At 41.5% G+C, this 14767-nt stretch overlaps 1 protein-coding gene across 4 annotated transcripts in view; it reads left to right on the top strand.

Annotated features, from left to right (window-relative positions):
• KDM5A (lysine demethylase 5A) overlaps positions 1 to 14767 on the top strand; it is a 97258-nt gene that overhangs the window by 47065 nt on the left and 35426 nt on the right. For all 4 annotated transcript variants that reach the window (XM_055141366.1, XM_004603882.2, XM_055141365.1 and 1 more), the window contains 6 exons: positions 1527 to 1721; positions 3332 to 3513; positions 4224 to 4348; positions 5351 to 5501; positions 7135 to 7249; positions 10773 to 11128. In XM_055141366.1, the coding sequence (XP_054997341.1) occupies positions 1527 to 1721; positions 3332 to 3513; positions 4224 to 4348; positions 5351 to 5501; positions 7135 to 7249; positions 10773 to 11128 (1124 nt within the window). The remainder of the gene's footprint in view (positions 1 to 1526; positions 1722 to 3331; positions 3514 to 4223; positions 4349 to 5350; positions 5502 to 7134; positions 7250 to 10772; positions 11129 to 14767) is intronic.

The following is a 14767-nucleotide window of genomic DNA, read 5'->3' as shown; positions in this document are numbered from 1 at the left end:
TGCACGATCTCTCCAGCTTGCTCCTGTGATCATTTGTTTTGTTTTGTTCTGCTTTTGAATCATATCAAGTAATGTTCAGGTATTACTCATGGTTTTCCACTTTGGTATTACTCCTTGCTTGAATTGGGCTTCCTGTCTATGTGCAAACAGTGCATGTACTCTGGCCCAGCCCATTGAGCTATTTCTTCAGCCCCTTGTGATTTTCATTTTAAATACCCCTTTATTATTTTCCTTTTCATGAACAATTAGGTGATGTTGTTCTTCCTGCCATTTTCTTTTCTTTTTCTTTTTTTTGGGGGGGAGTGGGTGTGGGTACCACATCTGGCCTATGCTCAGGCTCTGCCCTCAGGAATCACTTCTGGTGGTGCTGTGGGGACCATATGGACTGCCAAGGGATTGGACCCAGGTCCTCATGTGCAAGGCAAGCACCTTACAAACTGTACTATCTCCCTTTCCTCTCTACCATTTTATATATTTCATATTCCCCCTTTAAAATACGTAGGCAGCTGAAGAGATTGTATAAATGGGCAGGGTGCTTGATTTGTACAAGGTTCATAGAGGTTCAATCCCCAGCATCTCATATGACCCCCTGAGCACTGCCAAGAGTGATGCCCTGCACTGAGCCAGGAGTATGCCTTGAATGCCACTGGGTACATCTCAAAAAATCTAAAAAATAAAGTACCTACTTTGAAGAGTAACTGTAATGTTTTTGTCTTGTTTTCGGCCACATTTAGCAGTGCTTTGGGGCTATTCCCAATGTGGGTGCTCAGGGGACCATGTCATGTGGTGCTGGGACTCACACTTGTGGCTCCTACATGCAGAATTGTGCTCCAGATCTTTGAATTATTTCAATGGCCCTAGATTAACTGTTAATGTTTATTCTTAAAAATATATTTTCAGTCGATGGATGAAATATAAGGTAGTTTGCTTTTCTTGATACCCCCTTTCTCCTTCTTGCCTTCTCTCCCACTTGTTTTCTTATTTGGAAACATATTGACTGTGTCTATCCACTTAAATCATTTGTAGACTAAGAATATTTTCTTTATTTTGGGGGGTAGAAGGGTGGTGCACAGAATTCTCTGGCAGTGCTCTGGACTCCTGGTTCTGTGCTTGGACATCAGTCAGATGGGTTCATGTGGTGCTGGGAATTGCAGTTGCACCTCCCATATGCAAAGCATGCACTCAACCTGTTAGGCCACTCCCTGGCCCTGTGAGTTTTTTCTTTTCCCTGAAAGGGCAGTTTTATGTTAAGCGAGTCTAAAGAGTTTGTATGGCATGTAATGAATGAAAAGCAAATCAGCAGTACCAGCAAATAAGGGAACTTTCCATGGAAGAATTTTGACAAAGTTCCTGCTGTTATGGAAAGGTTTATGCTTACAGTACCTTCTTCTGTCCTTATGGTGTATGTTATTTTGTCTTCCTTGATTCCTATAGTAAAAGCGAGAATCCAAGGGTGAATAATAGTTCTGCTCTGAAATACAGCATCAGCAAGTATTTAAATTTGAGAATCTTTCGGTGTTTTTCAGTTACCTATTGGACGCCAGTGTGTTAATCATTACCGACGGCTAAGACGCCACTGTGTCTTTTCACACGAGGAACTCATTTTCAAGATGGCAGCAGATCCAGAATGCTTAGATGTTGGACTGGCTGCCATGGTCTGCAAAGAATTGACTCTCATGACTGAAGAAGAGACACGATTAAGAGAGTCCGTTGTGCAAATGGTACGTTTAGCTGAGTATTTATTCCCTATACTTGACACTTGAAGAATAGACTAAAAACTGACCTATAGAAAGAATTTATTTTCACTGGGAGTTAAGGATGATGTTGGATTACACCCTGAGCCTACTCCTGGTGTTATGCTTAAGGTTCATGCCTGGCAGTTCTCAAAGGATTGTATACAGTACTGGGGACCAAACTGGGGTTGGCTATATACAAGGCAAGTGCCTAACCCCTCTACATATTCTCTGTCCCCTCATTTTTATTTATTTAAAAGTTATACATAAAAATTACTAATTGGAGGCAGTTGATCAACCACTGAGCCATCCACGGTCAGTGGCGCTGCTAATTTCACTTTCTGTGGAAATGTGTAGTCATATGAAAGTAATAGTTAATCTTCTCACTTTACACCTGTATCCCTGAAAGTCTAAGTAGATTTTATTTTGACCTCCTGATTGTAATTATCACTCTCCTGTCAAAAGTAGCCATTTTGAACTTTGTAATAATCAAACTTCGCATTTTAAAAATAGTTTTATTAGTCAGATGTGCATTCTTATGTCCAGATGTTTAGTTTTGCACATTTAAAACAAGTTGCTAACCATTATTTTCAGAAAGTATTTTGACAGCAGTTAGGGCACTTGCCTTTGATCCCCAGCACCCCTTATGGTCTCTCAAGCCTTTCAGGAGTGACCCTGAGGACAGAGCCAGAAGTAAGCCCTGTATACTGCTGGCTCTGGCTCCCTACCCACAAAAACCAAAAGAAAGTATTTTGATGCTATACTATTTTTCAAAATTAAATTAAAAAAATTTTATAGAGTAGTTCACAAGATTTTATTATATTTAATATTCGAACACCAGTCCCACCACCATATTTGAGATGTTTCCACCCCTGCCCCAAAGCAGAACCAAAATCATTCATTTTGTGTTATTTGTTATGAATAAACTACCGAAAGTGATCCAGAAAGTTTCCTTAGAGGAAAGTGTGTGAAGATTGTTTTATTTCACCCAGGGCCCATTAAGCCCTCCATAAGAGATTGCTAACATTGTTGAAGGTTGAGCCTGTGTGCTTATATATGTATTATGTGTGTATGTATATTTTATATAAAATATAAAATATACATATATATTTTAAAATATATTTTAAAATAAATATATTTCCCTCTAAAACTGGTTGTCTTCTACTTTAAACCCCACTAAATGTGGTACACTACTCTTGGAATGTTAGTGGTGTGAGGTATGATATGTCGTGTGGCTGAATTTGGCTGAGGAGAAAATTCATTTGTGGTTGAGGCTTGGCCTGAGCATGTGGAAAACGGCCACGAGCATGGTGGAGGTTAAGTTCTGGAGGTTTTTAGTTGCCAGGACTGGGTCCCTGGGTGAGGTACCTCACCCATCCCCCTCTGGGGTGTCCTGAATGAGACAACTTGGCTTGGGGTCCGGTGGTATGGCTATGGCATATGTCCTTTTATACTCTCAGAAAAGGGCAATGAGTTGATGCTATACTATTTTAACTCCTATGTTTATGTCATAGCTCGGAGCAAAAACATTGTGACAAGTGACACATGACAAGTTCTTTGATACTTCACAAACTAGAAAGACTTTAATTTTATTTCAGGGTGTCCTGATGTCAGAAGAAGAAGTATTTGAACTTGTTCCTGATGATGAACGACAGTGTTCAGCATGCAGAACCACATGTTTTCTCTCTGCTCTCACATGCTCCTGTAATCCCGAGAGACTTGTTTGTCTCTACCATCCAACGGATCTGTGCCCCTGCCCCATGCAGAAGAAATGTCTTAGGTACCCAGAAGTTTTTTATAAAATGTTTCCTCATTTTATTTTATTTTATCTTATTTATTTATTTATTTATTTATTTATTTATTTATTTATTTGCTTTTTGCGTCATACCCGGTGATGCACAGGGGTTACTCCTGGCTCAGCAGTCAGGAATTACCCCTAGTGGTGCTCAGGGGACCATATGGGATGCTGGGAATCGAACCCGGGTTGGCCACGTGCAAGGCAAACGCCCTACCCGCTGTGCTATCGCTCCAGCCCTGTTTCCTCATTTTAAAACCAAGCGATAATATTCTAATTCCCTTCCCTGAATCTGATAGTTTCATAGCTTATATATCTTTTCTCTTTTGAGGACCAGTCCTTTAGTACTGAGCCTAAATTTGACAACTAAAATGAAATTTTCATTAGTTTATTTCAGTGTGTCTGACTTTTCTCTGTTAAAACTCTGTAGCTTTATTTGATCTTTCTTTATTTGACCCAGTATCCCATTATTTTGGTCATTGTACTTCCCTAAGAATAATTGTGTTACATACATACTTTGGGGTGGTGCAGTTGAAGTTTGAATTCAGGAGAGCATACATATGAAGTGTGTGCTTTACTACTAAGCTGCATCCCAGCCCCCTTAAAATTTTAACTTATTTTCAAGTTGCTGTTGGTCTTTTGAAATTTTTATTGCTATGTATTTGTGGGTTTTTGTTTGTTTGTTTATTTTTAAGATACCGCTACCCATTAGAAGATCTTCCTTCTCTGCTCTATGGTGTGAAAGTCAGGGCACAATCCTATGACACTTGGGTCAGTCGTGTTACAGAAGCGTTGTCCGCCAACTTCAGCCACAAGAAAGGTTAAGTTTCCTCCTTTTGTGTGCATACCATGAAATTATTCCCACTTTAAAAACAGTCTTGTTCTCTGTTTTGCCTGCAGTAAGAAAATACTAGAATTCGTATGAGATTTTAAGTTAATGGTTTGACTATAGATATAATTTTCTATTTGTGCATCTTTTTCTAAATGAAAAAGTTGATGCAAGGGCTGGAGAGATAGTATAATGGGTAGGGCGATTCCCTTGCATGCCATCCACAGGTTCAATCCCTGAGCCTGCCAAGAGTGATAATTGAATGCAGAGCATCAGTAAGCACTGAGCCCAGATGGGTGTGTGCCCCCCACACCCAGAAAGAAAAGTTCATTAAAATTTGATGTAAAATGTAACGTGTAGCTAACTGGCTTAGATATATCATATATTGGGAAGCCATTCATTACTAGTGCACTAACATTAAAGTATGATTTTTTGGTTTGTGTTTTTGTTTGGGGGTAACATCTGATGGTGCTCAGGACTTACCTCCTGGCTCTTTGGCAGGGATCATATAGGATGGTAGTAGTGGGAATCTGGGGGCCATATGGGCCACCAGGATAGAACCCACATTGGCCATGTGCAAGGCAAACACCACCCTGTCTGCTGTACTCTCTCTAACCTCTAACACTAAAGTCTTTTTTTTTTTCTTTTTGGCTTTTTGGGTCATACCCGGCGATGCACAGGGGTTACTCCTGGCTTTGCACTCAGGAATTACTCCTGGCAGTGCTCTGGGGACCATATGGGATACTGGGAATCGAACCCGGGTTGGCCACGTGCAAGGCAAACACCCTACCTGCTGTACTATCGCTCCAGCCCTTTAACATTAAAGTCTTAATGACAAAGAAATTCCTTTATATGAGGGAAATTATAAGAGTTCTGATCAACTGGTAATCTATTATTGCATTGCTAAGATTTTTACATCTGTGGTATATTTGTTATTAGGTTGATGATTCACCTTGAGAGATTGGTAAATATCTTTAAATGGCCTTTTCACAGACTTGATTGAATTACGGGTAATGCTGGAAGATGCTGAGGATAGGAAATACCCAGAAAATGATCTCTTTCGGAAACTTAGGGATGCTGTTAAAGAAGCTGAGACCTGTGCTTCTGTGGCTCAGCTGCTTCTGAGCAAAAAGCAGAAACACAGGTAAGACTCAGGACAGTTGAAGTTCCCAGGAATTTCCTATGCTTTTTGGAATAAAACTCAAATTAAACGGACTGAAATTTTACATGATCTTGAACTTCTTATGATCTTGCCTTTCACTCCACCAATAATGCCCTAATTTTATTTATACTTCTTGCCACTCTCATCCTTTTTTGCTCCACTCTGCAAACCACCTTCCCTTGCTGTTCTTTATGTACTCTAGGTATATTCTTAGAACCTTCGTGCTTGCTATTCCTTCTGCCTGGGGTTCTCTTCCCCTAGTAACCAGGTAATTTCTTTCCTGACATTTTTCATATATATCACTCTTGGAGATGCCTCTTTGATAATTCTTTGTAAAACGCTATCTTATTTTACTGCTTTGTTTTTCTTCTTGCCCTGTAAACACCTGATACACTAAAATTACTTACTCTTTCTTTCCTCCCTGACATCATTAGAATGTATGCTATGATACAGGGTTGGGGGGTGTTATTTTTTTATTGATGCATTTCTTGCTTAAAACAATGCCTAGCATAGCATAGGTATAAAATTAGTATTTTAAAATAAACAAATGATACAACATACATAAAGGTAGGTGGCAGCAGAGTAACCTTGATGCAGGGAAGCTTTTGTGTGTTGCCAGAAATTCAACATAAGGGCCTCTCGTGTCCTCACAAACATGAGGCATGTGTTACACTGCTGGACTGGAACTTCATTCACCTAGAACTCTTTTCTTAGAAAAGTGGACATGCACAAATTCAATTTTAAGGGTTAGTTGACACCTATACCAGATTAATGATGTTTTCCACATCTTTCTTTCTATTCCCTGTCTTCCAGTTCATTGTTGTTTTTGTTATGTTGACCAGGGACTGCACGTATGCCTGTCTGTGGTCCTCGCTGGAGGTTACTTCTCAGGTTACTGTGCTTCTACTACACGCTGCTCACTATTACAAGCCTTTAGTGTGTAGTGGTGCTCACCCATGTGCTTGCCAGGGATTGCACTTCCTGCTTATGGTGCTCACCATTTCTTTGTGGTGCCCACAGGGGTCACACCCCTTTTTGTGATCGTCATACACAACAGACTGGTACAGTTGGAACGTGATTACAGCATCAACAATTGCAGATAGCAAAGCTGACAGGATTGTGCTGAGTGCATGTGGGACATTAGGTATTTGAACTTGACTGCCTCCTTGAAAGGCAGGAGTAGTAAGCCACTGCACTGTGCCTTCAAGCCCTTGTTCCACATCTTAAGCTTCTTGAGACAGAGGGTTTAATTTTATCAATGATGTTACTAATTTAATGGAGGAATTTACTGAATGCTTGAAATTGTTAATACTTGTAAGTAGGAAGAACTATGATTTAGAGAGTTGAATCTTCAAGTAATTAAAAGTTAAAATTCTTCAGAAGTGATCACTATTATTCAAGCACCAGTCCATGGACCAATGCTAGTCCGCAGGTATAAAAAGGTTGAAAACCAGCTGTCTTCCAATTTGCTCATAACTGCCAGTTCTTGCACTGCTAACCAGGCAGGTGCCGGTCAGCAAATATAAATAATTAAAAAATGTTGGATCAGAAGAAGCCTCTTTCATAAGAGAATGACTGTGAATTTTTCTTACGCTTCAATATTATTTCACATCAGGCAGAGCCCAGATAGTGGGAGGACTCGGACCAAACTAACAGTGGAAGAATTGAAGGCCTTTGTTCAACAGCTTTTCAGTCTGCCATGTGTCATCAGCCAAGCCCGACAAGTAAAGGTAAAGTATTACTTTCCTTTCTTGGATAATATATAGAATTGGCTATTGTGAAGAGAATATTGCATCTACACTGCTTTAGTTGTTGCGGTTGTTTGATTTTTAATTTGTTTTTCATGTTTGCAGTTATTTTTTGCAGAGGTGGGGTGGTGGTGGATTTGGGCCACACCTGATACGGGCTTACTCCTGGCTCTGTGACCAGAGATAACTCCTGGAGGGTCTTGGGGGACAAAGTAGAGTAATGGGGATTGAACCCAGATGAGATGCCTGCAAGGCAAGCTCTCTACCTGGTGTACTGTTGCTCCAGCTTCAAGACCAGTTTTTTTGTTTGTTTGTTTTTCATTTTTGGGCCATACTTAGTGTTGGTCGGGGCTTACTCCTGGCTCTGCACTCAGGAAGCTATCACTCTGTTCCTGAGCAGTCAGAATCTTTGAGCTTCATTCTTAGTCTCTATTCCCTTTTTAAAATTCTGACAGTATGGCTAGTTAAAAATTTTTTTTAGTATATTAATTGTAGACCTGGCCTCTTCCTGTTTGATACAGATACAATAAATGATTTTTAAAAATTGGTTCATAGACTTATAAAAATGGATATTACCAGATCTTTATTTTTTCTATTGATTATGTAAAGTCTTGAAAATGTACATTTAATAATTTGTACAGCTAATCATCTTTTTGTGATTTGTGGTATATTTGGTAATGAGTAGAATATAAAAAATGATTTCTACAAAGGTTATAAACTTGTTTACTCTTCTGTCAGTTGTCTTAATGTATTTTAATGTATTTTATTAGAGCATTTTAATACCATTCATTTGTTATTGAAAAACTTACTAAATGTCTGTGACCCCACACACAACTGGTTTTCTTAGCTCATTCACAATTCCTCTTTTGGTGATCTTTTCTGCTTTGTTTTCTTCTTAGTTTGACCTCTAAATGTTTGACTGTTTTATGAGTCATGGCCCTTTTTTTCCCAAGACCCCTGCTATATTATTTCTCCATGACAGTAAATATCACCTATATCTTGTTGATTCCTACATTTTCTGAGTGTTTTTTTTTTCTTTTATGCAGCATGCCTGTCATACGTCACATTTTTTTTTTTTACAGACTAAAAGGCTAACTCCCCTTTCTTTTTGGGGTGCCAGGAGTCAAACTCAGAGCCTTAGGCAAGCAAGGCATTAGGTATACCATGGAGCCACATTATTTTAATGCCTTTCTTTCTTCCCCTTCCCCCCTACACCTGGCTATGCTTAGGGTTTACTTCTGGCTCTGGGCACAGTGATCACTCCTAGTGGAGCTGGGGGACACGGGGTTCTGGGAATTGAACCCTGAGTCAGTTGCATGCAGGGCAAGCTCCCTACCTTGCTCCAGCCCCCAATTAAAGTTTTTTTTTAATGAAAGTCAAAGAGATAGCTCAGTGTGGACTTTGCATGTGAGAGGGCCAGATTTGATTCTTTTTTTTTTTTTGCTTTTTGGGTCACACCTGGCAATGCACAGGGGTTACTCCTGGCTCTGCACTCAGGAATTACTCCTGGCGGTGCTCAGGGGACCATATGGGATGCTGGGAATCGAACCCAGGTCGGCCGTGTGCAAGGCAAACGCCCTACCCACTGTGCTATTGCTCCAGCCCCCAGATTTGATTCTTGACAGCCCATGGTCTCCCACATAGTGCCTGGAGCATCCAGGACCACAAAGCTGGGGTCTGCCCCAGAGCACACCAAGTATGTCTGCCCTGGCCCCCACCCACCTCCCCTACCCCCACAGACGAAAACAACATTTAAACAAAATAAATCTAAATTCTTGAGTCCTTTATTTCTTTATATACCATCTTAATTAACAAGTGCTTTCATCTCCCAAAAGTATCCCAGAGTGAATTGTTTGTCATCATCTCCGTTGTTCAAAATGTTCTAACCCAACTTTTCTCAATTCGGGGACCATAGAGCTCTCTATATGACCAAGGGGACCAAGGTGAAAATAATGGCAGCCTTAGGCATGGGACTGGAGGCCATGAAGGAAACAAGGTTGGAACTAGGCTCCTCAGGAAAAAATTGAGAAGCACTGCTCTATGATCAGTTCTTCAGATGACTTCTGTCACTGTCACTGTCACCCTGTTGCTCATCGATTTGCTCGAGCAGGCACCACTAAGGTCTCCATTGTGAGACTTGTCATCACTATTTTTGGCATATCAAATACGCCATGGGTAGCTTGCCAGGCTCTGCCGTGCGGGCGGGATACTCTCGGTAGCTTGCTGGGCTCTCCGAGAGGGGCAGAGGAATCGAACCTGGGTTGGATGTGTGCAAGGCAAACGCCCTACCCTCTGTGCTATCGCTCCAGCCCAGATGACTTCAGTAACCTTTTTTTGTTTGTTTTGTTTTTGGGCCACACCAGGCAGTACTCAGGCTTATGCCTGGCTCTGCACTCGGGGATCATTTTTGGCAGATGCTTGGGGGACCATATAAGGGGCTGGGAATCAAACCTGGGTTGCTCATGAGCAAGGATTATCACTTCTGCTCCAATAACCTCTTCACTGACCTCCCTTCTTTTGTCCTTGACAGTTTTACTTTTTATTTAGTACCAGGTTGTAGAGTGGTTTTATAAAATATAAATCAAATATCAGTTCCCTCTAATTAAAATCTAGTGGTCCTCTAGATCTATTACATTGAAATCCAAACTCGTTGTACTTAACAAGGTACCATGTTATCTGACTTGAGCTAGTCTTTATATTTTTCCCTTTCTAACTATGGTCGTCTAAAGTCGTTTAGAAACTGAACACCAAGATTATTCCTCTTCGAAAGCTTTTCAGTTACTATTTGCTCTGACTGAATTGCTCTTTTATCAGATCTTCATATGGTTCCCATCTCCATCTCATTGTAGTTTTTATTCTTCTAAGATCCATTGCATTTATATGCCTCCCTGTGCTTTATGGCCTTTATTATGTTGCCCTATTTTATGTTTAAGGCACAATAAACGTTTATGTATTTATTGTCTGGATTTGCATGTTAGAAAAATAAGTTCCTTTGAGACAATATGCAATAATATGCAATAATATCTTTGCATATTTAGTTTAACGCTTTGGAGTCATGCTTGCATCTAAGTCATTAATCATTAGCTTTTTTTGTTGTTGTTGTTTTTTGTTTTTTGTTTGGGTTGGTGGTGGTTGGGCCTGGCTGTGTTCAGGGCTACTTGTGCCTCTGTGCTTGGGGATTAGTCCTGGTATTGCTTAGAGGATTATATATGGTCCTGGAGATCAAACTTGGGTCAGCCATATGCACGGCAGGTACCTTATCCACTCTGTTTCTCTGACTGTAGTCATTGACTGTTTTGTAATCACATTTTAAAAGTAAGATTGTAAATGATTACAAAGAAGCATCTATATGCATTTAGCTGTCATACCGATTAGGTGCTATATGGTGAAATGATCTAGAATTTAACAGTTGCCTAAACTATGACTATTCCATATTCATTTTATATCTTTTAAACTTGTGTTTTTTGGTTTATTTTTAAAATGTTTTAAATTTTGACCTTTTCAGAACCTGCTGGATGATGTGGAAGAATTTCATGAACGCGCTCAAGAGGCCATGATGGATGAAACCCCAGACTCTTCCAAACTCCAGCTTTTGATAGATATGGGGTCTAGTCTCTACGTGGAGTTACCTGAATTAGCTCGACTAAAGCAAGAACTACAACAAGCTCGATGGTTGGATGAAGTTAGACTGACCTTGTCAGATCCACAGCAAGTCACTTTGGATGTCATGAAGAAACTGATAGACTCTGGGGTGGGACTAGCACCCCATCATGCTGTGGAGAAAGCAATGGCTGAACTACAGGAGCTCCTTACAGTCTCTGAGCGATGGGAAGAGAAGGCTAAGGTCTGCCTACAGGCAAGGTGAACACATACTCGTGGCATTACCTCTTTATTAATTCAGACAGTAGAATTGGAGGAGGGACATATAAGTGTATTTTGTTAAATGGGTTGGTGAGATAGCTCAAAAGAGTGTGCTCTGCATGCTGGAGGCTTGGGGTCAGTTCCTGGCACCACATGTCCCCTGAGCACTGCTGGAGTGTTGAGCACATTGGGTATGGCCTCTTCCCCCAAAAGAGAAAGAGAAATTGTGTTTTCCTGAACAGTTACCAATATTTCTATATAGATTTTATATTTATCTTATATATTTGTATTTTGTACATATGAATATGGGCTGGAGCGATAGCACAGCGGTTGGGCATTCGCCTTTCATGCGGCCGACCTGTGTTCGATTCCTTCGCCCCTCTCGGAGAGCCCGGCAAGCTACCGAAAGTATGGAGCTCGTATGGCAGAGCCTGGCAAGCTATCCATGCGTATTGGATATGCCAAAAACAGTAACAATAAGTCTCTCGATGAGAGACATTACTGATGCCCGCTTGAACAAATCGATGAGCAACGGGATGACAGTGACATATAAATAAATATGTTTTATTTTATCTATTTTATATTTTTGTAGTTTTTATATGGAGAGTTTCAGGTGTAGTCTGCACCTGTGAATTAAAGATTTAGAGGTTAAGAGAGCATTAAATTTAATGGTTAGAAGAAAGGCTTGTGGAAAAAGAAAGAACTAGGTAGAACCTTGAAAAATGAGTATGATTGGGTTTGGAGAGATAGTACAGAAGGTAAGGTACTATCCTTGCATTCAGCTGCTTGGGTTTAATTCCTGGCAACCCACATGGTTCCTTGAGGCCTGCAGGAATGATTCCTGCAGCAAAAATCTAGCACACCTCAGATTTAAAGCCTTTCCCATTTTACTCCAAATTCTTCTATTCCCTTACACTCAAACTACCAAGTCTTGCTCATTATATTTTTCAGTGTTTCTCATTTTCTTTCTTTATGGTGGGGTTGGGAGGGAGGTGACTGCTATCACAGCAAAAGGGTCTCCCTGTGACCTTACCCATTTTCCATATCCTAAACTACAGTATGACTATTTGATACCCTTGCATAAAGTTGGAATGAAGTCCAGCCTCCTTAACTTGATTTAAAAGATCCAGCATGATCTCTAGTCCATGTTTCCCAAAGTAGGCAATATTGCCATGGCTTTGAAGAATGGTGGGAGGGTTGTCTGGGTGCAATAGTGGAACACTTCCTTTTTGTTTCGTTTGAAGGAAGTAGGTTTATGGGACCAGAGAGCTAATATAGGGATGAGGTGCTTGCTTTGAATGTCTTGGCATGGCATATGGTCTTGTACCACCAGGAGTGATCCCTGAGCACAGAGCAGGAGTAAGCTTTGAGCATTGCCAATTGTGGCTCCCAAACAAAACAAAATTAGATTTCCCTGTATGTACTGAATGATTTTTTAAAAATTTGGAGTAAGGGGAGTCGAGTGTGGGTGTTTAGCCATCGGTGGTCATGCTTAGGGATTATTCCTTGCTTAGTGCTCAGGAGTGATCCCTACCAGTGCTTGAGGGATCATGTTTATGTGCCAGGGATTTGAAGTGGGGTCAGCTGCGTGTCTTACCTCTGTACTGTCTCTCTGGCCTCATTGTTGGATGATTTTATTTTCAGAAAAGAGGCCAAGTAAGCTTGTACCTCTGACTCTAGACCCTTGCTTGAATATCTAGCTTCATCCCTTGCATTTGCCCTGTATTCCCCATGTTCATCTCTCTGGTTCTTTATACATCTCTGTGTGTGTGTGTGTGTGTGTGTGTGTGTGTGTGTGTGTGTGTGTGTATCTTTGTCATGCTTATTTTGTTTTCCTATGAACATGTTTTCTCTGCTCATTTCACCTATCCCTGTCTTACCCTAGACCCAGCTTTTCTGACTAAGTTTGATTCCAAGAGAATAAGAAAGCATAGAGGTTATGTCCAAGACACCTTCATCTGCCAAATCAATAGGTCTTTCTACTATATTTTCTGATTGTATTTTCTTTTATCTTTTTACTTACTGTGGTATATCATAACTATTAATAATCACTCTCACAAGATTAAAATGTTTTATGAAGTTGACTCCATCACTTTTTTTTTAAGAACTCTTAGTTGGATTTATTAAATTATACATGAATGGCTGCATTCTTTTTTTTTTTTTTTTGACTGCGCCATTATGTTTATTAGAAGGCTGGATGTCGATGTGTGCTCTAGACAAATTACAGAATAAATACCTGTGCCTTAGGACAGGGAGTCCACGATTCATACAAAGTGCTCGCTACGGGAAGTTGCTGTGTCAAAATCCAGGCAAGGGCCCAGCTTGGGGCAATCCCTCCTCCCCCGCTGACCTCAACAATGGCTATGCTGTTTTATTTTATTATTTCTTTTATTTCTCTTTATTATTATTAATATTATTATTATTTGCTTTCGCTGTGGTCACTATCATTGGCAAAGTTCCGTTCCCCTTTCCTGGACATGGGGTTCCTGTCTGGAAGATTCCACTCGGAGGCTAGAGATGCCAAAAGCTGCTTGAGACGTGGCCTTTGAACTCCATTTGGGAGGAGGGTGAGAAGAAGGAAGCAGGAGAAATCATTCTTGGTTTAAAAATATTAAAAAAAAAAAAATCCCATAATCTACAGGTCATTCCTTATTCAGTGATCAAAGAGCCCCAAACAGAAGAAGCAGCGGGTGTTCCTCACAGGTCGGGACCCCACCGGCCCTCCAAGGTCTGAGGGTAACTGAGGCTCCTTCCAGCCGTGGGGGGTGGGAAGAGTGGGAGAAAAAAAGGAGAGCAGGAAGTTGTAGAGAGAGAGAGAGAGAGAGAGAGAGAGAGAGAGAGAGAGAGAGAGCAAGAGAGAGAGAGAGCGCTCAGCGCCTTGAGGTAGACGCTTTCCCAACTCCAAGGCCACCTGCGGGCCCGGCCCAGGCCAGCTCCCACCATCACCCCTCCATGTCCAGGAGAGTCATTTAAAAAAAAAAAAAAATCCCCAAAAAACCAAAAAAAAAAAAAAAACCAAAAAAAACCTAAAACCAAAAACAAAGCCCCAAACAAAATAAAATCCAAAAGGAAAATACTTGGGGAATGAAGGAAGAAGAGGGTCGGGCAGATCTCTGTACGCGTAATTCCTGAGCTACTGGGGGCTGGGGGGGAAGACTCCCCAGCGCCCCTGCCCGCGTGGCGTTAGCTTGTCACGTAGTGCTTGGTGGACGGCTGCCCATACACCCTGTAGAAATCCTGGTGGCCAGGCTGCTGGGAGGCGTCGAGCCAGTCTCTGACTGCCAGGCCAGGAAGGGACTGGGGGACGGCAGGTGGTACGGGCGGGAGCGGGTGTGAGTACTCCTGCGAGGGCACTGTCCAGGGGAAGTGGCTGGAGCGGGGGTAGGGCTGGTGGCCGCCATGGTTGGCCATGGAAGAACAGTAACAGTTGTCCACAGAACAGACGAGAATCTTGCGGCCGCCATACTGGGGGAGCATGGGCTGCTGGGGGGCAGAGCCATTGGGGTACTGTGATGGGGGGAACACGGGGCTCAAGTGCACCGGTTGGGCACCGCCCGGCAGGGCCAATTGGCTGCATTCTTATCTAGCAAGTAGAAAGGCCCGCAAGGGCATGCATAGCATATTTAAGGTTTTTTATAT

The sequence above is a fragment of the Sorex araneus genome, chromosome 6 (genome assembly GCF_027595985.1).
Source record: "Sorex araneus isolate mSorAra2 chromosome 6, mSorAra2.pri, whole genome shotgun sequence".
In the NCBI taxonomy this organism is placed as follows: domain Eukaryota; kingdom Metazoa; phylum Chordata; class Mammalia; order Eulipotyphla; family Soricidae; genus Sorex; species Sorex araneus.
This window is presented reverse-complemented; position numbering and strand designations above follow the sequence as displayed.